General features: G+C 51.1%; 3 protein-coding genes across 9 annotated transcripts in view; 2 read left to right on the top strand and 1 right to left on the bottom strand.

Annotated features, from left to right (window-relative positions):
- The window catches only part of MTA1 (metastasis associated 1), a 240216-nt gene that overhangs the window by 167655 nt on the left and 47771 nt on the right, over positions 1 to 24790 (bottom strand). The gene's annotated exons all lie outside the window — the stretch shown is intronic.
- SEC22B (SEC22 homolog B, vesicle trafficking protein) lies at positions 147 to 8694 on the top strand. Its single transcript, XM_051625270.1, has 5 exons — positions 147 to 298; positions 544 to 653; positions 5665 to 5825; positions 6156 to 6302; positions 6666 to 8694. The coding sequence occupies exons 1-5, from the start codon at positions 224 to 226 to the stop codon at positions 6818 to 6820; spliced, it is 648 nt and encodes a 215-aa protein (XP_051481230.1). The 5' UTR covers positions 147 to 223; the 3' UTR covers positions 6821 to 8694.
- The window catches only part of NOTCH2 (notch receptor 2), an 85155-nt gene continuing 77215 nt past the window's right edge, over positions 16851 to 24790 (top strand). For all 7 annotated transcript variants that reach the window (XR_007890071.1, XM_051625258.1, XM_051625259.1 and 4 more), the window contains exon 1: positions 16851 to 16984. Coding sequence is in view for 6 of the 7 variants with exons in the window: in XM_051625258.1 (XP_051481218.1) it covers positions 16903 to 16984 (82 nt within the window). In the remaining variant the exon portion in view is untranslated. The remainder of the gene's footprint in view (positions 16985 to 24790) is intronic.

Genomic DNA, 24790 nt, shown 5'->3' with positions numbered 1-24790 from the left:
GCGTGGCTACCGCCCCGATGGGGCGTGGTTTGGTAGGGGGCGGGGCTGCGGTGAGGGGGGCGTGGCCAAGGAGGGGGTTTAGCCCCGCCCCGCTGTTGCCGCCCGGGAGGCTCTGGCGGCGCGGCCGGAAGCGGCTGTGCTGCCGGGGGTGGCGGGACCGGATGTGGCCGTGGCAGCTTCCGGCTAGCTCCGTGGCAGGGCCGGGGCGGCGGCGGGCGCGGAGATGGTGCTGCTGACCATGATCGCCCGCGTGGCGGACGGGCTCCCGCTGGCCGCCTCCATGCAGGAGGACGAGCAGGTGGGGCGGGGGGCGCGGCTGGGGGGCCTGGCCCGGGGTGTCCGGCCCGGGGCCGGTGCGCGGCCTCCTCCCGAGCCCCTCTCACGAGCAGGGCGGCTTTTCCACACGCGTTTCGCACCCAGCGGTGGCGGGGGGGAGGCGGAGAGCGGGGCCCGTGTGGGTCGGTGCGGCCCGGGCCGCTGCCCCGGGGCCGGGGGCGGTTTCTCCGGCAGCAGCCGCCCCAACAGCCCGTCCTCCCTTCTCAGTCAGGCCGCGATCTCCAGCAGTACCAGAGTCAAGCCAAGCAGCTCTTCCGCAAGCTGAACGAGCACTCTCCCACCCGGTGTACGCTGGAAGCAGGAGCCATGGCTTTCCAGTAAGTGCCTGTGGGTGCGAGGGGGGCTGGAAATAGCTGGCAGTGCTTCGGGTGAAGAGTTGGCTCGGAATGGAGCTGCCTGGGAGAGGGGGATTTATGGAGCTTCCTGCCCTGCTAGCTGAAGTGTGATTGATAGCTGCTTGGAGGAGAGAGTGTGTGAGTTGTTACTCTTGGAACTGCTGTTCTGCCTCTTGTTCAGCCAGTTTTGTAGTTCTGCCTTTGCTGAAGGTGATGTAGGCTCTGTGTCCTTGGAGGTTTTTCTGTTTGTTTGCACTCTGAGCCACCTGCACGGTGTTTTCTGTTCCTTCTGTGTCTTGTCTTTTTGAAAAAGAGGAGCCTTTGGTAAAACACTCTGGCAGTGCTACTGTGAGCTCCTCTTGCACAAGACTTTCATCTCTGTGCTCTTATGAGAGTTCTCTCTTCCATGCACTAGCTTCGTGTGTAAAAACACAAGGACCACCTCTAGTTTTTAATTATTATTTCCTGAATATCTGACAGACTTTTTTCTTGCATCTTATAGATTCATTCTTATTGTTACCAAATGTGTTGAATGTATTTAATTATTTTTCTAAACTACTTGGAAGCTCTCAAATTAAAAAGCAGGTTTTGTTTTCCAGTAGCACAGTTACAAGGGATCTTGAATATGAAATAATGAAAACTTACAGAGTGCAGGTCAGACACCCCTGATCAATAGGGAGGGAACTGGAAGGGTGTGAGTAGATGGAAGAAGAATGGACAGTCAGTGAAAGGCAGAAAGGCAGGAAAAGAGGCTTGTGTTTGAGCAGGGAAATGCTGCTTTGCCCTGCATGTAATTCCTGGCAGAGTCACACTTGAGAACTCAGCTGAGGCCAAGAGCTTGTCAGGAATCAGCATTGTGCTATTAGCAGAGAGAGTTTTGTTGCAGGTTCCTGAGATCAGGTGCCAGGTGGGATCACCAGGGCATGGTGGTGCAGTTTGCCAGGATTTCCCTCCTGTGGCAGCTCCCTGGGGGTTCCCTGGCTGGGTGTGTGTTTGCAGCTGGTGAGTGGGAGGGTGGCCTCTGAATGCAGGGCAAGGTTGGCTTGAAGGTCTCTGCTGCTACAACAAGGGCTCTTAAACAAGTCTCCTGCTCAGTCCCTTTCTTCAGCAATTCAGTGACATGGAAAGACAGGAACAGGGCTTTTCTGGAAGGACAGTCTTTGGCAAAAGCCATGAGGTCTTGAGGGCAGTTCTTCTTGTGATTGGCATACATTTGATAACCAACAAGATTATTTTTTTTTCTCTTGGCTTCTGGTTGCCTTTGATAGGGAGTTACAGTGGTCAGAGGATGGCCCCTGTTAGTGTATCTGTTAGGATGGCCCACAAAATAGTCTGGCATCCCTGTCTCCTGTTGGGTTTGGTGGTGTTTCTAGAGGTTGCTGCTCTGCCTTGTCGTCTTTATAGGAGTTAAAATTTCTAAAATTTAAAAACTCCTTCATTTTAAAGTGTTTCCATGGTACTGCATGGGTGTAGCTTGAACTGGCAGTAAGACCTTGGGAAAGAGTCTGCATAGATCTTAGTGAATCCCTTCTTGTGTTGCTTCTGTGATGCAAGCAGAGCAATGCCTGGGAAGGTGCCCAGGACACTTAGTGCCAGGCTCTTAGTGGTGGCTGTCAGGTCACCTGTTCTGACAGGGTGGGAGGGCTTGGGCAAGCTTGTGGTTTGTCAGCTGCCTCAGAGAAACAGCCAGGCTACCTGGCTGGCAGAGAGGCAGGGAAGGAGGGTTTCTCTTCCTTGTTGAGTTGGTCCCTAGACAGATTCCACAGGCAGTTGACAGCTGCTGCAGCAGAGCACTCAGCAGCAAAGTACCAAGCAAGGTGGGACGTTAGGGCAGGACCTGTATGAAAAGAATACTTGTGGATCAGGAAACCTGTGACAGCAGTGCAGGGAGGGGAGGGGAGTTTGAGATTTGGTGTGAAATAATGTTGCCTGGTGACTGTGCTGCTGCTGAGTGCAGCCCGGCAGGCTGCTGCTTCTGCCAGAGCAGAGCTCTGACTGCTGAGGGCAGCACAAACCTGGGCAGAGCGTTTTGTGGTGTGAGAGTTGCCAGTGTGGCTGGGGATACTGCTGAGGTGGCAGTCAGTGTTTTTTAGCTGGATCAGTTCAGAGAAGAGCCTGGTCCTGCTGAAACGTGACGCTTGAACTGCGGCTGCTGAAGCAATTTCTGTCAAATACAAAGTGTAGACTTTGGCTCCAGGAGCTGTGTCACCCTCTCGGCTGCAGCGCTCGGTGTGCATGGCCCTGCAGGTGCAGCAATGCTGCTGGAGGCTGCTGTGCTGTCAGGCAGTGGCTGACCTTTGGCTGATGAATGGCTCTTACCTGGAGTGTTGAAAACAACCCTTGGCCTTTGCCGCTGTTAGCAGGATCAGGCTTTTCCCTCTCACAACACTGTAAGAAGCCTACTGGCTACACTCAGGGTGCAGAGATCCAGAGTACAGCAGTTAGCAGTGGCAAATGGCAGCATCTGCCCCTGGTGTGTGTGGCTGTTGAGCAGTCCCTGTGAACAGGTGCTGTGCTGCAGCTTGGGGTCACACACACAGCATCACCCTGAGAAGCCCAGCTGAGCAGGAGCTCTGCCCTGAGGTTGGCAAAATTGTCTGAATCTGGGACTAAGTGAGATGTTACTTTCTGTGGTGCTGACAGTTCAACCTTAACTCCAACACAGCTAACACCACATCAGGAAAAAAGCCTGACCTGAGTTTTCCTTATTTCAAAAGATTTTTTTCAAGTTTTGCTCTTCTCGATGGTGGCGAAGTCGAGCTCTAGGTGATGATTTGTATCCTGGTTCCAGCAGGTCTCCAAGGGTAAGGGAAGAACAGAGGCATGATGTGCTGCTGTAATTAGCCTTCCATGCTGATGCAGTCCAAGCTGAGGGACATAACAAGGAATAAAAGCATGGGCTTGTGGGGATGTGCCTATGGAACAGATTATAGTAACTGGAGTTTCTTCTGGTTGGGGTGGACGGGTTGTTTAAAGGCTGACAGGATTCACAAACAGGCCATATAGAGTCAGGAGAAGTGGATGCTCCTGAGCCCAGAAACTAGTTGAGGATGGCTAACTCAAAGGGCTTGGGACATCCTAGAGTATCCTGAGAAGCAGTGGGAAGAGGGAGGAAGCTGTTTTCTAAGCCTTATGCAGCTATTAACAAAATTTTAAGCTACTTAGTTGGTGCCCTTGGGACTGGGTCGGTTCTTTAATACACTGTTAATCTTCATGCTAGCCAGGCTGCTGCATAATGGCATTATGAAGAAAGTCAGATGAAGATAACATAAAAGTAGCATTTAAATTCCAACCTGAATAATATAGATAAACATTCAAAGAGAGTGTGCAGGGCTATCTACAGTCTCCACTCCCTTGGTTTTGATGGAAATATTGTTGCCTTTATTTTTCTATTGGCTAAATGAGGAGGAAGATGTTGGGAATGTGCAGCAGCAGCAGGCAATTGTTGCAAAGCCCAAATAATCTCAGGATTGCTTCTGTCTTATCCTTTATTTCAGTAGGCTTTTTAGCAGAGTTTTAATGAAAAGGCCCTATTCTCAGTGCTGACAGGGGCACTGGAGCTCACACTGGAACAAAGTAATCCCTAGGCCTCTGTGAACAAATGAGAATTAGATGGGGAAGGGGTGGTGGGAAGAGGAGAAGAGGACCCCCTGTACATTCAGCTGCAGGACAAAACAAACAGCCTAGTGTCCTGAGCTGCATCAAAAGAACCGTGGCCAAAAGGTCAAGGAACGTGATTCTTCCCCTCTACTTGGCTGTCGTGAGACCCCGCCTGGAGTACTGTGTCCAGTTCTGGAGCCCCCAGTCTAGAGGATGGCCATGAAGATGATCAGAGGGCTGGAGCACCTCTCTTAAAAAGACAGGCTGAGAGAGCTGGGCTTGTTCAGCTTGAAGAGGAGAAGGCTTCTGGGGGGACATCATAGCAGCCTTCCAGCATCTGAAGGGGGCCTACAGGAAAGCTGGGGAGGGACTTTTTGACATGGGCTTGTAGTGAGAGAGCAAGGACTAATGAATCAAAACTGGAAGAGGGGAGATCTAGGTTAGACATTAGGAGGAAATTATTTAGTGTGAGGGTGGTGAGGCACTGGAATGGGTTGCCCAGGGAAGTTGTGGAAGCCCCATCACTGAAAGTGTTGAAGGCCAGGTTGGATGGGGCCCTGAGCAACCTGAGGGCTCATGCAGGGGAGCTGAAACTAGATGATCTTTAAAGTCCCTTCCAATCCAAATCACTATGATTACACAGCAATGTGCTTCAGTGTGTATTTTGGAGCTCCTGACATTGCAGCCAAGAAACTGGTAGTACAGTCAAACTAACCATGGCAAACCTGTCAGGGAGGTCACCACAACACATCCAGCATCAATATTTTTCCCCACTTGGCTTTGAGATCCTCCACGTGGGTAGTGATGCCCCACCAACAGGCTGGTGTTTGGGGGAGCATGGGGATCCCCAGCCCTCCAAAACAGCTGTAGCTGGCAGTCACTGGGTGGGGGGGCAGCTTTTTTAGCACACTGAGACCAAACTCCTGTGGGTGTCCCAGTCTCAGGGCAGACCTTCCTATTTGTGGCCCTCAGGTACTTGGCTGCCCTGTGTTGGCCACCTTCCCCTCTACTCTGCTGGCCAGCTCCTTGTTCTTTTTGATGGCAGGAGGGAGGTGGGGTGGGGTGTCCTCCATTTTTCACTCGAAAATTGGAACTCTTGTTTTTGGTATTTTGGTAAGCTGATGATATTCACAGGCCAACTTTTGTTCCAGTGAAATCAAAGTTCAGGGCTGTTGGCACAGCTTTAGGGTCTGAGGCTACAAGAAAAATTGTTTTAGGTAAAGGGAAAAACAATGAGCTCTTGCTTTGTAGAAGGGTTTTACAGCTGATCCAGACATGGCAAACTGGAAGTCCTGTACCCAGATCTCATTGCCTCAGGAATAAAGGTGTGCAGGGTGGTGTTTGATGGCATATGTTCAAAATTGGTGGAGTAACCTGTCTGCTGTTCTGTTAGCTACATCATTGAGAAAGGAGTGTGCTACCTGGTCCTGTGTGAAGCTGCATTCCCCAAGAAACTGGCCTTTGCCTATCTGGAAGACTTGCATTCGGAGTTCGATGAGCAGCATGGCAAGAAGGTGCCAACAGTCTCCAGACCCTATTCCTTCATTGAATTTGGTAAGGTCCCCCTCTCCTTATGGCTAGTTAGGAAGCTTCTTGCTGAGGGGGAGCAGGAGCCACAGGATCCTCTCCAACTTGGACTGTGGAATTGACAGTTCAACTTCTTCTTGGCACGAGAGCAGCGGGTGTTTTAAGCAAGAAAATCGAGAAGTGGTAGGGAAATTATAAATGTTCTTTGATTTAGATTTTCTGCTTTAAGCCTTCTGGCCTTGCTCCAGTGAATATTTGCATCCAGTCTACTGGCTGTCTCAGCAGTGCTCCCACTCCTTTGGCAGCCAGGCTTCTCTGTTAGACGAAATTCCCTCTGATGGCCCCCTCTTGTTCCAGACACCTATATCCAGAAAACCAAGAAGCTCTACATTGATAGCCGGGCGAGGAGGAACCTGGGCTCCATCAACACAGAGCTGCAAGATGTGCAGAGGATTATGGTGGCCAACATTGAGGAAGTCTTACAGCGAGGAGAGGCACTTTCAGGTACAGGGAACGGCTGATCGGTGGCGTATGGCTCCTTGTCCCTTCAGTCAGCTAGGTGGGTAGAGCACACTTCAGGGAAAGGCTTGCAGATCCCTGAGCCTCCTCAGAAATATAAGGGACTTGGTGTTTCAGTTGTATCAGGTACATCCTGAAGCACCTGGCACGTACTGGTGGTGCTTTTGTGTGAGACCAGTGGCTCTCATCCCAGCAGGACAAGCACTACAGATGGGCACAGGGCATGCTGCCATGTGAAACTGCTGTGCTTCCAGCTGCTCCAGAGAAACTTGAGCAGTCATTATAACACTTGGGGAACATCTGGTTGGGTTAATCTTGACTAACTTCTCTCCCCTTTTCTTCTAACAGCTCTTGATTCCAAGGCCAACAACTTGTCCAGTTTGTCCAAGAAATACCGTCAGGATGCCAAGTATCTGAACATGCGTTCCACCTATGCCAAGCTGGCTGCTGTAGCTGTGTTTTTTATCATGCTCATTGTCTATGTCAGATTCTGGTGGCTGTGAGCTGATCACAGTCACCCAGGAGGGAAAGCCTGGCAGGTGTATGTGTGCAGGACACTGTTCACGGGGGATGTGCATTAGAATCCATGCAGGACCATCACCTTTAGGGGAGTGTCCTGAAAGTTGTTGGGTGACACCTGACTACTACAGCTCTTAGTGAAGCCTAACAATAGGTGTAAAGGCTTGTTGACTACAGGCTTTTCCTCTGAGGCAGTTTGCACTGGGGTACTGCAGCATTTGGCCTCCCATGGTCCTGCCCCCTCCCCGGGGGCACACCCTGGGGACAGTCAATCCATGTGGTTTAGCATAATCACCTTGTATGTCCTCCTGTTGAGTAGCTCTAGTGGGAACTGGACTCTAATGAACATTCCTTGTGTTGGCAATGTTTGGGTTTTTTTAGAATCTGGGTCTGCAGGTTTTTTTTTTAAGACAAAACTCCCCTGTTTGAAGGCAAATACTGCACTGTACATATAATAGCTTTCACCTCTTGTCAGAATAGCTATTGTTGAGCTTTCTGTGTCTGGTTTCTTGGCTTGTTACACTTCAAATTGTTTTAGGAAGAAATGGATGTTAAATTATGCCTTAAAATACATTCTGTCTAGTACTAGGAGGGGTAATTCCTGAGTCCTACAAAATAAAACTACAGGTTTCTAAGTGTCCACTTTCCTGACAGCTGTGTATGACAGTGTGTTTCCATGTGAACAGAGTGTGTGATTCAATGCTGGTGGAGTGGGCACAGTACAAACTATGTAAGCACTCTGTATTTTTCCCTTCTGCAGATTCCTTATGTTATTTCCTTCCTTTTTACAACTGTACTTTCCTTCCAAAATGTGTCAAAACTGCCAGCATGTCATCTCTGGGATGCTTGTTTTCTTTTTCCCTCTTTTGCTCACCCAAAACAACCAAAAAACCCCTAAAACTCTGAATGTTGTTGTGAAGAAAAGGCAGTTTCCTTAAAAAATGTTTATATAAAGGATTCAAAAGGATAACTTTAAAACAGTAGAATCCTTTGGCAACAGCACCTTTTTTTCCTGTGACCACCCTCTCCTTACCTCAGTTGGGAAGTTGAAACTAGGTGAAGAAAAAAACTCATTGTGGGACAATGATATATAGCTGCTTATTTCTCATGCACCAGATTATATATTTCCAGTGTAATGTGATTTTTTTGTTTCTATTTTTTTGCTCCACTTGTCCTAAGAATAACATTTCACCAGACAGGTTTTTTGTTTGTTTGTTTGTTTTTTGTTTTGTTTTGGTTTTTTTTTTCATTTAAAAAAAAAAAAGGAAAAAAGAGATAAAAGAAACCCCACATCTCAGGCACTCTCCTGCACTCAAGTGTCTGCTACTTGGTAGGAAGCAGGCAGTGTCACAGAAGGAATTTTCAGGACTCCCAGCACCTTTTACAAGCACATAATCTTGTGTAGTTCTGGATGTATAAACTGTGACCTGGAAGTGTTTTCCTGCCACTGAGTTGGAAACGGGGAGCTTGTTCTCCTGTCTGGGAATGCTCTCTAGCTTGGCATTGTGTTGGACTGGCAGGGAAGCAGTTAGCACTTGTCCACCATTAAATGTAGCAAATCTGATCTGCCGTGTAGTCTTAAAATCATCTGGTTACTGCATGATGCCTCCAAGTGTTACTGTGTAGATTGCTTTATTATTGTTATTATCATCATTATTTTTAATCTTTTAAGTGGTGTCCCTAAGAGGTGAATGTCCCGGTCATGTAGGCCTGTGCAATGTAGATGCTGGAAGGTGAGCAACTGTACATGGATTGTCATGATTGAGGGGAGGGATGTTCTGCAGCAACAGGCAGCTCAGGGAGCAGCTGCCTCCTGCACCCCCCACCTCAGCAGTGAAATAAATGCTTCTGAAACATCCCCTTGGCAGCCTGGAATTTCTGCAGCTTGTTTCTGTGATCTCAGATGATGCTTTCTTTCCTTCCAGGGACACAAGAGGTTAAAGGTCCCGTAGCTGAAGCCACCTGGAATAAGGGCTCCTCTCTGGAGGCAGAACTAGTTGAAAAACACGATCTCAGCTATTTACTGGGTCTGAGGCTATACGTGGTTGCAGCAGGGGTCTCATTTCCTGCTAGTGTGTGTCTCTGCCTGTTGGAGCAGGCGGCTCCTCAGGATGGGCAGAGCTTTGGGGTGTGTGGGCAGACTTTGACAGGGACAGTCTTGGGGCTATGCTGTTCACATGGGACACAAGTGAAGCAGAACAAGCTAAGGGTTGGAGGTCGTGTTAGTAATGAGGCTCAGAGCTGCACATGCTGCTTGTCTAAAGAGGAACACAAGGAAGACCTGCAGGTGAGTGTGGGGGCTCCAGGGAGTACTAGCAGCACCATCAAAACACTGCCCCTTTTTCTCCTTTGTGAGTGGTAGAGGTGCTGCTGATTGTAGAATCGTAGAGTTATTTATGTTGGAAAAGATCTTTAAGATCATCAAGTCCAACCATTAACTCTGCACTGCCAAGTCCACTACTAAACCATGTCCCTCAGCACTGCATCTTTTAAATCCTGCCAGGAGTGGTGACTCTACCACTGCCCTGTGCAGCCTTGTCCAGCTCCTGACAACTTTTTCTGTGAAGAAACTTTTCTTAATCTCCAATCTAAACCTCCCCTGGCACAACTTCAGGCCATTTCCTCTTGTTCTATTGCTTGTTACTTGGGAGAAGAGACCAAACTCCACCTCACTGCACCCTCCTTTCAGGTAGTTGTAGAGAGCAATAAGGTCTCCCCTCAACCTCCTTTACTCCAGACAACAACCCCAGTTCCCTCAGGCTCTCTCAGGACTTGTGCTCCAGACCCATCTCCAGCTTCTTCTCTGGACTTGCTCCAGCACCTCAATGTCCTCATAGTGAGGGGCCCAGAACAGAACACAGGTTTTGAGGTGCAGCCTCACCAGAGCCAAGTACAGGGGGTCAATCATTGCCCTTGTACAGCTGGCCATGCTATTTTTGATACAAGCCAGGGTGCTTTTGGCCTTCTTGGCCACCTGAGCACACTGCTGGCTCGTATTCAGCTGCTGCCAACCATCACCCCCAGGTCCTTTTCCTCTGGGCAGTTTTCCAGTCACAATTCCCTAAGCCTGTAGTGTTGCAGGGGGTTGTTGTGACCCAAGTGCAGGACCCAGCAACCAGCCTTATTAAATCCCATACAACTGGCCTCAGCCCAGCCACCCAGCCTGTCCAGACCCCTCTGCAGAGCTTTCCCACCCTCGGGCAAATCAGCACTCCTTGCTGGGACGTGTCTCCCGGCTGTGCAGCAGTGGGTGCAGCCCAGCAGGGTGTGGGTGACCACATGGACACATGCTCGCCGGTGGGTCGCAGTGACAGGACCCGGAGCTGCTGCCTGCAGATGGCAGCGCCGGGACGGAGCTGCTGCCCAGCCCGCAGCCACGGCAGGCGCTGGGCGGGCAGAGGGGGCTCCTCCTGAGGGCACCCGCACCTCGTTGCCATGCCCTGGCCTCTGCAAAGTACCCGCAGCCTCTCTGGTTCTGGGCTGCATTCCCACGAACCCGGGGCTCTGCCTGCAGGGGCTCCCGGAGCCTGACACACAGGGCTGCTCCCGTCACGCCGCTGGAATGCTGCGCCTCAGCTGGACGGGGACGCTTCCCAGCAGGGCGTTTTCCCGAGTCACCTCCTGCCCAACGCCCATCTCATTTCTCTGCTTTCAGAGGCTCTGGAGCAGCCTTTCACTGCTGAGTTCCCCCCGCCAGGCATCTCCCCTGTTCCTGTGCCTGGTCGCCTCAACCTGGTTTTGTCCCGAATCAGGTGTGTGCAGAGCTGGGGAGGAAGCAGGACCTGCAAAGTCCTGGGACCTCAGCAGAGCCTGAGCCCCCCACGCTGGGAGGTTTGGAGGCAGAGCTGGGCTCCCCTGGCCCCATGCCCGCTGCTGCTGAGAAACCCTTGGCACAGGAAATGGGCAGAGAGCAGCAGGGTGCAGGGATGGTGCAATGTGGTCCAGGAGATGCCCTGCTCATAGTGTGAGCACAGAGGTGAAAGGCCACATTTTGAGGCTTCAGATAAGCTGTCAGCTTTGGCTGTGCTTGCTGCTGCCACTGCTTGGCACTGGTCTGGGCACCCCTGGGTGTCCCTGTGTTCATGGGGCTGGGGGTGCTGTTGGGGACAGTGCCTGCTGGAGGGACCACCTGTGGCCGTGCCCACCCTGGCCCACCACAGGGCTGTGCTGGGTGGCTTGCACTGCCGAGCATGTCGGTGATGGGTGGCAGAGATTTTTTTTTTCCCATGTGTCTGAAAAGCCAAGCAGTGAGAGCAGACAGGCAGAGCTGGTTCCTGGATGCTGCCAAACCTGCCATGGGTGGGGCACAGCACTAAGGAGAGGAAGAGAGCATCAGGATGGCAAAAGTTGGCAGAGTACTCCAGCCACCATGTCAAAAAGAAACCAGGTCTCATTTGGCACAGGCTGTGGCCAAACTCTGCACCATCACCACCCCCAGGAGCAGCCATTCAGGCACTGCAAAATTTTGGTTTCTGTCCTTACTTGGGCACCAGCCGCTTTCCCCACTTGTGAGCTTGCACTCACAAACCCCTCTTTTGAGCAGGTTTTCAGCAAAACCCACTTTCAGCATCTTTCCCTCTTGCACCCTGGGGGATTTAGACCCTGGGTGGTTTCTGGCAGCTGCTTTGCCATAGGTGAACAACCCAATAGTGTAGGGGGCTGTGCCAGCATCCCTGCAGAAGAACAAGTGCCTGCTGGGGGCACCTAGCACCAGGTAACTGCCTGGGCTGCAAGGGCCAGGGAAGCAGGGCTTAGTGTCCGGCCTTCAAGCATCCTTGTCCTCCCTTGGGGGCTGCTGTGGGGCCATGGTGGCTGTGTCTCTCTGGAGGCACTCTCCATCCCACTGGGACCATGGGGAATGCCCCCCAGAGCTGGGCTGAGCTCAGGAGGTGACCTTCCCCACTCTATCCTCAATCCTCTGCTGTGCTGCTGCCAATGTGACCTTTCAGAAAGGAGGATGTCGATTTTCTGCTGCCTAAAAATGAAGGCTTTTCAGATGGCAGAGTGTTGGGCTTGGCAGCCAGCCAGGGGCAGATGACTGCCAGGACCAGCCCTCCAGCATGGGCCTGAGTCAGTGCCATGTCCTGCCCGAGCGTACCCCCAAACCATCCTGCTCCCCCATCCCATCCTGTTCCCCCATCCCGGGTGATGTAGCACCCACTCAGCCCCTGGCAGCCTCCTCACTCCTTCCTTGTTGGTCTTCCAGTCCTGAGTCCTTTGGGAGTCCCTGGTGGGTCCAGCTTCTCTTGAGCCTCTGCAGCCAGCACCAGGGAGATGTGGGGTATCCTCTCCACCACGGATGCTCTGCTCTACTTTCTGGGCAGCTTCCAACCTGGCTGCCTACACATGTCCCTAGCTCTGCTTCCCCTGGGGCAGCTGTGCCACCTCCCCCTTAGCCATCACCCTTCTCCCCCAGCTTGGGCTCTGTTTGGGTTCCCTGTGGGTGCAGGGGTACCCCAGGGTTTGCCAGGGGCTGTGTCCACAGCACCGATCTATGCAGCATCCCACATGGCTGCTCCTGCCTGGCTGTGTTCACACCTGAGCTTGCGAACCCATCAGAGAAGATAAAGCAGAAGTTGGAGAGTCCCCATTCCCTGTGCCCACCCAGGCATGGGTTCCAGACCCCCACCATGGGGCTTTCTCTGGGCTGACGGCCTCACAGAGGAGCCCAGCGTGATTTTGAATCATGGCTCAGAAAACCCCTTGCGGCTGAGCCCCAGGCTGTCTGCAGAGAGATGATAAGCCTGTTTCCTCTGTCATTGATCTTTCTTTTCCTTCCCCCAGCACCCCACCAGCAGCACCCCAGCCCTGCTGTTGCTCCCCAGCTGCCCCAGCATGCTCTGCTCCCCTGGCACCCTGCCTGCACGAGCTGGAAACGGGATTCCCCAGCCCCGCTGAAGGCAAAGCACCCAGAGTGGAAAGTGCACCCTCCTCATCAGCCACTGCTGCATCCCCCAGAAGCGGCAGCAGACACAGGATTTGCATAGAGGAGCAGAACTAAATGTGCTTGCTGGAGTCACGGTGACCCCGTGGCCTCCGCACTGGGACCTCTGTGGTTCCCGTGGTGCTGGATCTTGCAGAGCTTGGGATGTGCTGGGGCTCCCTAGGGCCTTTCCCTGAGCTGCATGTCCCCCATGCACAGCCATGAGCTCCTTGCAGCTGCCATGGCATCTTGCCCCCAGCATCAGCCTTGGGAAAGGGGACCATTGAGGCAAGAAGGGACCTGGGTGGCCTCTGGCTCAGCTGCACAGAGCAGCACGAATCTCCTGCCCGGTGCCAGGAGGGATGTAACGGCATGGCCAGAGACTGAGGCCAGGCTCTGGGTCCTGCAGGAGCAGGAAGAAGCCTCTATTCTGCTTTCCCATGCCCCTACCTGCATGAGGACCACAGGTGATGGGGTCTGTGCTCGGGTGGCCAGGCCACAGCGAGAAGTGCCCAGAGGGGCAGCTTGCATGGGCTTTGTGCGTGCTGGGAGAGCAGTCCAGTGCTGCAGATCGCCCCTGCAGCTTCCCAGCTCCTGATGATCCAGGGGGAGAGCTGCGGGCTCCCATCTACACAGACAGTCTGCGGCACAGACCTGAAAAAGGACAGATCTGAGCAGTGCTGAGCAGCTGCCCCTTCCCTGAGCCACAGCCGGGCCCCCATGCCAGCCGTCATTACAGCCCTGGCTGCTCAGTCATTTCTTGCTCCATCACATGCCCTGAGCCAGGAGCATTTTGGGAGCTTCACAGCCACCCCATACGTCAGACCAACTTTGGTAAAAGCTGCACAGCTCTGCCTGCAACGTAAATTCTCCAGGGGCTGCTGAGAGCAAGGGCAGCAGCAGGGAAGGCGGAGGGTATGAATTCCCTGGGCGATTAAGCAGAGTAGCAGAGGCAGCTCAGGGCTCCAGGCACATTCCTGCGGGGCCTGATGCAGGAATGCCTTTGCACTTCTCTGGGTTTTTTTAAGACTAGACTAGCTGGCAGGTAAGGTAATCACAGAGTAAGCCAAGTCATGTGAATGTTAAGAGTTAGCAGATGAGCCACAGGACAAGCTATTTGCGGCACAAGCACAAGGCTGCCAGCCCTGAGGATTTTGTTGGAAACCCTCTCCCTGCTGTTTTTCTTAAACCTCTTGGCAGCTGACATCTTGTAACTAAGAAAAACCCTCAGCTTCCATTTTAACAGGGTCCCAGCTCTTCTGTTTGCAAAAGAGAAAGCTGGGATATATGACTCAAGAATATCCTAAGGACCCCCAGACCAGGGGCAGGTAAAAATTAGGCAGTTTATCTGAGTGTGTAAAATGCTGGGATGTAAGGCAGGGGTTTGGGTGTGGGCTGAGCTGAGGTCTGAATGCCTGAACCACCAGCAATGTCACCGAAAAGTTATTGCACTAAAACACAATGTGTTCTGAGAGAGCCAATGCAAAGCTGGTGAAATCAGCAGTTCCTCCAAGGTGAGGGGCAGAGGAGAAGCAATGTGATGCATGCCCAGGCCCCCCAGAAAGCACCTGTTTTAGTATGTTTTACTTCTGCGGGGAGAGCTGGGGAAAGCACAGCAGAGCCCCAGGCCTCTCTGCCTGGCAGTGTCTCCCTGGCTCATGGGCTGGGTTCAAAGCAGCAGGGTGGGAAGCCTGAAGAATGCTGGGGCTGGAGCGTGGTCTGCACCCGCCGGAATCAAAATGAGAGCTCTAGGGAGCAGGCAACAGGAATCATTGCAGAGTTGGATGCTGAACATGGAGCCACAGAGAGGGCTTGATCCCCCTGGCTTTGTCAGCCAAAGTGCCAGGATTTCCCTAATTGCTGGGGCCGTTTAACTAGCGATGCTGTGGATATGGAATCTGTTCAGCTCTCCTAATCCTTCAGCTGGCATCGCTTCCTGCTCCCGAATGCACCCAGACCTCTGCCAGGCACCAGCACCCTCCCTGTTCCCCTGCCCAGCTCCCCTTGCCACCTGGAGCTGTCAGGGATGAGTTCCTGCATCTGGGTAAGATTCTCTGTGGGCAAAGCCAGGCAAGGCACAGGAAAAAACAGCTGAAAATTATGGAAAACCTTGCCACAGCCCTTGAGTTGCAGCACTGGCCACCAGTCGCCTCTGGGTGGGAAACTGGGGGTAAGGTGGCACTTGGTAGGGCTGGAGGATCAGGCCACTTTTTGCCTGTGTGTAGTCTGTGTGATGAGCTTTTTCTCATTTGCATACAGTGTTGTTAATGGGGCTGTAACGGGGCATGTACGAAGAAGCAATGCTAAAACATATTTATAACTTCTCTGCAAGCTGCTCGTTGCTTAATGACAGACCCATGGGAGAGTGTCCCCAAGCCCTCCTTGTTCCAGTCACATTCCTGCCTGTCCCTCAACTCCCAGCTTGGCTTTGGGATTGTTTTTTCTTAAGCACTGTTTGCCACCACCCATAACTTTCTATGTGGGGAGCTTTGGGCATGGTGAGGTTCTGGCCTCCACCCTGGCAGGCAAGGAGCTGCAGGGAGGGAAGTATGCTGGGAGCAGAGCCATGGGATGGCCATCACAGCTGTGAGGCACCATCGTCTGCCCAGGAGCAGCAAGGGGAAGCTCTGGCAGCTGTATGGGACAGTGAGGGATTTGTCACTCATGTTGCACCAGGATACCTGGAAAAATCTTGGTGATAGTAGGGGCACTGACCATCCAGCTCCACGCCTGGGAGCAGCTCTGGGATCTGGCGAATTACAGGGGGAAAACAGTGAGGTTTATTCATTGCCCCCTCTCTCCCCCGAAACCCAGCACAATCCTGCCTTGGAGGGCCAGGCTGCCGTGTCAGCACCGCACACAAAGGGCTCTCAGTCCTCGGGGAGCTGGAGCCAGGGCAGAAGGATTTTTAACGCTTTAAATGATGACTGACCCTGGGAGGGATCTAGAGGTCGAACTCAAGCTGCTGCCCCCCCTCCCAAGACCTCTTCCGTGGGAACCCGGCTCTGCTCCGGAGCTGTGGCAGCACGAGCAGCCGTGGGGCTGAGCCGTGGGGCGCTGAGCTCGCAGGCTTGCACCGAAGGCTGCCCTCACCAATCGGATGAACCTCCGGGTTGTTTTGGGGCGTCCCTTCCCATCGGTACCTGCCCACCGGGCCACGCTCCATCACCCCTGCCCAGCAGCTGTCAGCACCTCCGACCCATCAGGTGGAGGACCCTGCTGTCCTCCCACCGCTGCCACCACCCCACGGCGGGGCATGACGACGTGTCCGGTGTCCTAGCCCTCCAGCCCGCTGCCATCTCTAACCCCCAGCCTCACTGCTTTGGCGCCCCCAGCCCCACCGCCCTGTTCCCTGGCCCGGGCATCCCCCGCCCACAAGTCTGTCCCCCTGCCTGTCTCCCTGTCCCCCTGCCTGTCTCCCTGTCCCCCTGCCTGTCCCCCCTGTCCCCCTCTCCCCCAGCCTGTCCCCCTGTCCCCTTGTCCCCCTGCCTGTCCCCCTGCCTGTCCGCCAGCATGTCCCCCTGTCTGTCCCCTTGTCCCGCTGTCCGCCAGCATGTCCCCTTGTCCCCCTGCCTGTCCGTCAGCATGTCCCCCGTCTGTCCCCCTGTCCCCCAGCATGTCCCCCTGCCCTGCCCGTCCCCCTCTCCCCCTGCCTGTCCCCCTGCCTGTCCCCCTGTCCTCCAGCATGTCCCCCTGCCTGTCCCCCTCTCCCCCTGCCTGTCCCCCTGCCTGTCCCCCTGTCCTCCAGCATGTCCCCCTGCCTGTCCCCCTCTCCCCCTGCCTGTCCCCCTGCCTGTCCCCCTGCCTGTCCCCCAGCATGTCCCCCTGCCTATCCCCCTGTCCCCCAGCCTGTCCCCCTGCCTGCCCCCTGCCCCCAGCCTGTCCCCCAGCATGTCCCCCTGCCCGTCCCCCTGTCCCCCTGCCCGTCCCCTCCCGCCCCGCCCCGCCCCGCGGTCCCCGTGCAGGCGCCCCCTAGCGGTGCGGGGGAGGCGGGGCGTGGCGGGCGGCGCGGCGGAGGAAGCGGGGGCGGCGCGTCTCGACCGTGTCCGTCCGCGCGGGGCGGCCGCAGGCGCCATCGGCGGCCGGGTAGATCCCTCCGCGCCGCAGCGCGCCGTTCCAGTGGCGGCGGGAGCGGCCGTGGCCATGGCCCGGGGAGCGGGGCCGGCGCTCGCCGCGCTGCTGGCTCTGGTGCTGGCCGTGCTCAGCCGCGCCGAGCCCGCCGCCGGTGAGTGACGGGGCGGCGAGGGGCTGCGGGGGCTGAGGCGGAGCGCGGGAGGCAGAGGGGCTGCCCGCAAGCCGCTGGCTTGCGCGGCGTCGCGGGGGAGGAGGAGCGGCCCCGCTCCCGGCGCCGCTTCAGCCGCGGGCGGGCCGGGGCAGGGGTGGTGGGGCGGCCCGGGGAAGGGGGCGCGGGTCGGTGGGGGGGGAGCGGCGGGGCCGCGGCGGCTGCGCCTGGGCTGTCAGAGCGGGGGGTGACCCCGCCGGGGGCCGCCGCCTCGTCGTGGGGAGCGGGGACCCCCCCCCCCCCCCCGTGAGGCGGGCGGGGGGTGCGGGTCCCGGCGGGGGGTGCGGGTCCCGCGGGGGGTGCGGGGGCGGCAGGCGGGGGGGCTGCCCTGCCGTGGGCAGGGGGGTACGGGCCGGGGGCTGCCCTCCCCTGCGAGCTCACAGGTAACGGAGAAGCGCGGTGGAACTCGCCCCTCGCTGTCGGTGCGGTAGCAGCCGCGTACGTGCCGCTGCGAAAAGAAAAATCATTTAAAAATAATATATATATGTATATATAAATAAATGGTTTGGGTGCTGGAGGGTTTTTTATTTCAAAAGGCGGGGGGAAATGGTTTTAGTGCTTTACACGGCTTGAAACGCCTGTGCGTCGTGTGCCTTCTGGCCTCTTTGTTGAGGAAATGCCTACACACGGAGGGAATTTCTACATCTCCTCCTCGTGTAATTGTTAAATCAGTTCAGGCACGGTGAAGCCATGTGTGCACGTCTGAAGAAGCTGCTGCTTTTTGTCACCCTTCCCGGTCGCACGCTGGCATTTGCAGTATGTCTTGCAGCCTGAACTGTTGCGTTCCGATGGATTTCATGCCTCTCCCAGCAGCAGCCCTGCTCCTGGAGTAAAGCATGTGCAGCCTTACAGCACGTTACAGCTCTCGAGGACCAGCAGTCACTGATTCCTTCTCTGACTTCTCGTTCTTTCTTCTTCCTTTTTGCTCCCGAGAGGCTGGATGGCTCTTCAGATGACTTGGGAGAAAGTGGTAGTGGAACACGTTTAGTGTGCAACTGAACCATATACTGATAATTTCAGCAGCTTTATTCTTTGATATGGTTAGGAGTGGAAACTGTTGTCTGCAGACTTTGGATCACTGCCTTGGGTACAGAGTAGTCAGGCTAATCAATCTTTCTGGTTTGACTTTGAAATGGTCATTATTTGTCTACTGGGACAAATGTTAGTTGTTTGTTTATTTGTTTGTTTGTTTTTCTCCACTAACCCCTGCTTGAATCTGACTTGTTCCGTTTTACTAACATGTTGCAAGAAGGTGGTTGGAGTGAAAAATAAAAAACAAAACCCAACTTATTTTCTGAATGTCTTTTGGCCAGCTTTGCTGAGAGGAGAAGTAGCTGTGGTGTCCCATGTTGTGACTTGGCTGGATGTGGAGACCTACCAGGCTGGTTGAGGTCCTCCCATGCTGCAGACATTTTTGGCACTGTGGGTGCAATCTCTTCCCAGTGCTAAACAAAGCTGGTTGTGAGAGATGACGAATCTAGAGTGAAAATTACTCCTGTGAGATCCTGACCTGCATCAGGCTTTTGGGAGTGGGGAGCTGTGGCTTGAATAATGGGAAAGATGAAGTCACCGAAAGGGTATTTTTCAGGTGCATATTCAACTGTCTTGATGCTCTTGTGCAAGAGAGGGCAGGTACCTGATGTCAGCCTTCTTGGTCAATAAATAGGAGGCTCCTGGATGCACTGAGCGCTATGGTTTGGGCTGCTGAGCTCTGCCTCATCATGCAAGCCCAATGGTGTAGCAACTTGCTTTTCCAGTTGGGCCATTGTTTAGTTTTGCAAAAGGCTGCAGTTGAAGTTGCAGTAAGCTGGGGTGGGGCAGCAACACCTGTGCTTTTGGTGAGGATACTTTCCTGATAATTGCTGTGAACGATTTACTCCTCTTCTGATCAGGCAGCAAGGGGTGGAACAGGAATCCTCACTAGGAAAGCCCACCCTCATTACCCACCATCATTATTCATGCTTGGGTTTTGCTGATCCCAGTTTCACCAGGCTGCTGGGAGCGTGAGCCCATGTTTCTGACAGGTTGCAATACATGTTAGTCTAGAGGAATGCAAAGGTAGTGGGGCTGATGTGGACTGCAGTTGGAGAGCTTTACTATTCAAAGAGTGAAACTTGAGGACTTCAGATAGCACTGGCAGTGCCAGTCTGCTTGGTATGGATTTGCTTACGGAAGAGCAAGTTTTACTCGATCTTTTGAAGGTGTTACTGTCTATCAAATTTGTTCTTATCAAAGATGCTGATTTAGGCTTTCAAAAGGGAGTGTGATGAGAATCTGGCTAACTCTCCTCGCTTCCTGCAGGGCATCACTTAGTCAGATTAGAAATACGTGAAGATCCTCTTGCGGACGTTCTCAGGACTTGAATCCTTGGGAATGGAGGACTCATGCCTCTGGTGGCATTTGGCATTCGAAAACCTTACAGTGAGTGGGTTGGGCTTTTGTCAGCTTCCACAGCTGTTTCCCTTCCTTCCTTTTTTTAGGTGTCTTGCTGCTGTTGCAATAAGTGGGTATTTCTCTTCAATATTGTCTGGTTCTGTTCAGCTTCAGCCATTTAAAAAAAAATGTATCAGTGCTGTGAGAGGGGTTGTTGGGTGGCTGTGGTTTGTACCCAGGACAAGGAGTGGGTGAAAAAACAGCAGCAGGACTCTGGCAGTCTATTTCTTCTGGTACTGGGAATCTTACTTAAAGCAAAACCAAACAGTCACAATTTTTAACTCCAGATGTAACATCGTTTCCTTTAAGTTTGTACTCTTGGCTAATGACTGTGGAGGAATGATACAGTGATTATTAGTTCTCATCACTCCTTTGGGACATGTTAGGAAACGTCATCCATGTTGGGGAAAATAAGAGCTTCCTGAAGCATCTGTGTTAGAAAGTCCTTTTGTAGTTATATTCTTAGTTTCTATGAATTCACCATGAAATCATCTTGCCAACAAGAAGTCAAGGGCTGTCAGTGCCCATCTAGAAGAGACAGTGCTTGTATCGTTCTAAACACAGTCATCTGAGAGCTGCAGAAATAATAGTTCGTTCTGTTTAGAAAATAGTCTGTTCCTAGGGCACATGTCCTTTTTATAGACTGCTATGGGGATGAAAAAAGAGCTTTGTATCTCAAAATGGCACGGGCGGCTGCTGTTTGTTCCATGCAGCAAGTCTCCATCTCGTTTCTCTGAGGTCACCCTGGATGGCTGTGGAAGCACAAGCAGCAGGCTGGCATTTCTGCACAGGCAAACATGCTTAACGTTCAAATTAATAAAGATTTAGGGCTGGAGAATATGGGAGACTTTGGAGAAGAGGCGAGCATGGCTCTGGTCTGCCTGATTGCCATGGAAACGCCAGTCCCTCTTCAGCTTTTTAATTGCGTTCCCTACATTTTTTGTTGAAAACTTTTTGTGTGTGTGTAACCAAATGCTTTATGTTGCAGTTCTGGATTTTAGACATTTTGGCTTTGTTTGGAAAACTGAAAATAGGGGAAGGCAGAGAACAGTAGCTGTGCGACGAAATGGAGAATATGGTGACTAAGAGACTTCTGAACTGTAGTACTAGTTCATCCTGAATTGAAAAGTGTTGTAACATGTAGTTCTTCAACAGGAGCCAGTGTCGCATGAGCTGTAGCTGCATCTAACAGAAATAACAGTCCTTCTGCAGCTTCTTAGGCCTGAGACCCCAAAACCAGAAAGACTTCAACTTGGCCTGTGCATCTGCACAACAGTTCCCAGCCCTGTTCTTATGAGGGCAAGTTAGTTTTTGCTGTTTCCTAGATGTTCGGAGGAGAGATTTGGAAAAGATGATGGCAGGGCATACAGATTTGTGTGTCTGAGAGCTTAATGTAGTCAGATTTGCTGTTAGCACTCTCCAATAAAATAACCCACAACAACAAACTAAGCAAAAACCCTAAAAAAACCCCACTTCTAAAGTAAAGTTTCATCTTCTTACAGGCTTGTTCTTCTGAAATCCACTTAAATATTTTTGCTTTTTTTTTTAAATGCTTCTCTAGATAAGTTAGTGAAGGAAATCAGTTTAGATTTTCACTCCCAAAAAAGTACACAATGTTGGCTGAGTGTTGTCACACTCCTCTGAGCTCTGCTCAGCTTCTCCGTTGACGAGTCTTGCATTATCCAATTTATTTCAGGCTTTTGTGTGTAAAAGCAGTGGAGATGTCTTACTAATTTTTACACTGCAGACTATTTCCATGCCTTGTAGACAAGATTTGTCCTTTACTACTACCCTTTGTCTGTGAAGTGCTAACAGCTGAGCTTGTTTAAATTCCCCAAATGTTAACATTTTCTAAATGTGAGCTGAATATAAGGCTTGATTGCTTTTTTGCAGTAAGGTTTTTTACTAGCTTGCTTCCTCCCCCTTGGCTGCCATTGGTGACCTGTTAAGAAAAAAGCTGTTTTCTTATTTTCAGCTCACATTTATTTACTACTGGGTTCTTCCCTGGTACATAATCTCACTGGAACTGTAATCTTTTGAGGTTAGTGAGTAGCATAATTAGTTATCACTGCTTCTTTGTGGTTTTCCTCCAAAATTTGGTTATCTTTGGGTATTCTCTCCATATATGCAGTTTCTTATTCCTTACCAGCTTTCTCAGCAGCTGTTTCTGAGTTGTGAGGTGCTGCTGTGAATAGATTTTGTGCCTTTTTGTGTATTGAGGATTTACTGCTCTTCCTCCAGAATGGCACCTCATGTTTCAGCATTTTTTCCTTAGCTTCTTTTTTTTTTTCCATGCTCTGTTTTTTCTTGAAGGGATTCAACAGCTGGTTTTAGCTCCCTTGGAATTTGAGACCCCATTGATTTGTAGTGTAGCTGGTGGTTCTGGCCATGCATGGTCACCCTCTTTGGAGCTGATGGGCAAACAGGATGAACTTCCATGGGGATTCCCCATGCACTCAGCATTGCTGCTTTCTGAGGGCTTTAAATCCTTTTTCCTCCTTTCTCTTCATGTATAACAGGTAATATGGTTGAAATGACAGGCTATTTCTTACTAATGTCAATTGAGACAGAAAATCCATGATTACATAGAGGCTGTTGAAATCTATTTTGTCCTTTAGTTTGCTTTCTAGTCTTTAATGTATTTTTAGTCTGAATGTTCTTCTATGTAAAAGTAGGTTATTTTCCACCCTCTTCCACAAGAAAGGTTTTGAACCTATGGACAAGTTTCAAACAAATATGACAGAGGTCTAGGTTCTTAATAGATAATGAGTTTGTATGAATCAGAAAATTTGTGGACAGAAAGAGGCAAGACTGACCCATGTAGTGTCCTCCCAAAGAGAAGGCTGTGCTAGCAGCTCGGCACTGTCCTCTGCCATAATACTGCTCTTCCCTTACTTGCAGTAAGTCCTTTGGTCAGAGCCTACACCTTCCTAGATGCAGAATAATCAGCCACAAAGCTTCAGGAAATGAGCTTTATAACATTTCTTCCTCGCAGGATTAATTGTTTTGTTATTTTGCATTTTTATTTCTACTGGACTTTTTCTGAACCTATGGGTGAGGACTTTGTTGGCATTGCTTTCCTTTTAGTATTTACAACAAAACCCATATAGACTTTCTCTGGTTAGGGCCATGTTTCCCTATAGCAATCTTCTTTCTTAAAAGCTGAACTCTGACACTTACAACTTCTGATCCTAATCCTTCACTAGTTCTTTTAATTTTTTAGCCTAGAAAATATCTGAATTTATAGCAGACAGATGAAATGTAGAAGCCAAATCACAGCTTCCAGTTCATCTTAGCATCCTAAAGAACAGAGTGGCAGAAACACAACTTTTATTTCTTCCTAGAGTTGCTTTAACTGTCCCTTCAGTCAAAAAGATTAAATCTGGGTGAAACTAGTCCAGCTGAGTATGAGCTTTGTTGGATTTGAAGGTTGAGAATTGTGGCACTTCCTACAGTGTTTCTGAGAGTAACACTTTCTGCTTGCACTTATGTTACAGCAGCAGATACCTGCTTTTCCCCCCTGGCCTTAGGAGATAGTCCTGGTAGGCTAGTTAAAAGGGTCAGGATAAAATGTGTGTCTAAATGCAGGCATGTGCAAGGGTTTGTATGGACTCTAGGCTGGTTAATACAGCTAATAACATTCATCTCAGATGCACTTAGAGCCCTTGTCAGAGAAGACTTTCAAACTCTGCTAAGATCCATGCTAAAGATGGGGTACTCCTTTCACCAAGTGGTGGCCTGTCTGCTTCCTAAGAAGCCAGCCTTTTGATAGGCATGGGGTGTCTTCCCAATATTCCTGTAATATGCCCAAAAGAAACCATGAGGTGGTTCAATACATCAAAAAACCATGGGATTTCCCCAGGAAGACCTGTTGGCATACTAGAGACTTGAAACATCCCTGCTTGTGCTTGGTCTGGGCTAACCCAGCTTCTGAGAGCCCTTAGTGGTTTTGGCAAGCTATAGCAAGTCCAGAAAACCAACAAGTAGTTCACCATTACTGATATATTAAACACAGCAGAAAACTGTCAAAAGCAGCCTGTTAGATTCTCAGCCTGGACAGCATGCTGATGCTATCTGTATATGGCTTCTAGAAAAGTGGTTTTATCTTTTCAAGACAAGGCTGTCTTCTCTCATGCTGTGCACAACAAAGTATGTCCAGTTAAACTAATGGATGTAGCAAAACATACTTTTAAGCTGGCTGAGGTAGAGGGTAGAGTTCCTGAAGCTGTTAACTCTTGAGCACAACACAGTAGAATAGCAGAAAAATAGTTTTGAAGTAAGCCATGTTGAAATGCCTGAGTTTTATATGCATTGTGAAATTGTTGAAGATATGAAATACAGGAAGACAGTGCTTTGTGCACAGAAATGCTAATTTTACTGTGAGAACTGTAGTCTTCAATTTCCCTTGTGAGTTCTTTTTTTAAAGAGAAGTGGTTATGTTACTTTTTAATACTCATTTTAATATAGAATATTGTTACATTTACATTTGCTTAAGCCTTAATTGCATTTCTATTCAGCCTATCTGAAAAAATACAAAAGATCTTTTTGCTTTTTAGTTCCTTAGCTTCTTTCACTTCCAACTTGGTATATACAAGATACATATTTAGCTGCTTGCATTGCCCCATTCACTATGTGTCTCTGTCAAAGAATTGTAAGGACTAGTAGTAGTTTAATGACCCGCTAAACGGCAGTTCAAGGCAGGAATAATTTGTCAGAAAGCAGAAGAAATTAATCATTACTTTGCTAAAGCCTCTCTGCTGGGTCTGCTTTTGGCCTAGCAAGCTAAACAGGAATCACTGATTAGGATCCTTACCCTGACCCCAAAAGCCATCACCCTCTTGTTTCCTTCCCCACAGTTGTGCTGGGAGATATTTTTGGCCAAGTGCTAGTTAAGCTTTTACTACATGAGTTACAAAATCAGCTGGCTGTTCAGTTCTCACTGGGGACGTGGGTACTTGAAGAGATTACAAAATGGTGTTTGAAACCATGGGCACAAAAGAAATAATCGTCTGAGTATTTGCTTCGCTGGCTTGGTTGGTGTGAAAAGAAGGAAAATTCAAAGTAGTGAGATGGGAATACCAACTCTGCCTGCCTTCTGGGTTCTGTGAAATGTGGTAAGGCTCATTTTGACCTCCCTCTGTTTCCCTGGAGTAGTGTAGGTGGTTGGAGAAGTCCAAATCATTACAGGTCCTTTTGCAGTTTCTCTTGGAACGCAGTGTAACTGAACCATGCGAACTGGAGCTAATCTGTGCTGTGAAAACAAGCTGCTGTCGTGTTAGACAGAAGCAGATGAGGTTTGGAGTCAAAGCTTCATGG

This window comes from Apus apus, chromosome 7 (genome assembly GCF_020740795.1).
Source record: "Apus apus isolate bApuApu2 chromosome 7, bApuApu2.pri.cur, whole genome shotgun sequence".
In the NCBI taxonomy this organism is placed as follows: domain Eukaryota; kingdom Metazoa; phylum Chordata; class Aves; order Apodiformes; family Apodidae; genus Apus; species Apus apus.
This window is presented reverse-complemented; position numbering and strand designations above follow the sequence as displayed.

Coding starts and splice junctions, on each gene's coding strand:
- SEC22B (XM_051625270.1), top strand. CDS start 224: ATGGTGCTGCTGACCATGATCGCCCGCGTGGCGGACGGGCTCCCGCTG. Junction 299..543: donor CCATGCAGGAGGACGAGCAG/GTGGGGCGGGGG, acceptor CTCCCTTCTCAG/TCAGGCCGCGATCTCCAGCA. Junction 654..5,664: donor GCAGGAGCCATGGCTTTCCA/GTAAGTGCCTGT, acceptor CTGTTCTGTTAG/CTACATCATTGAGAAAGGAG.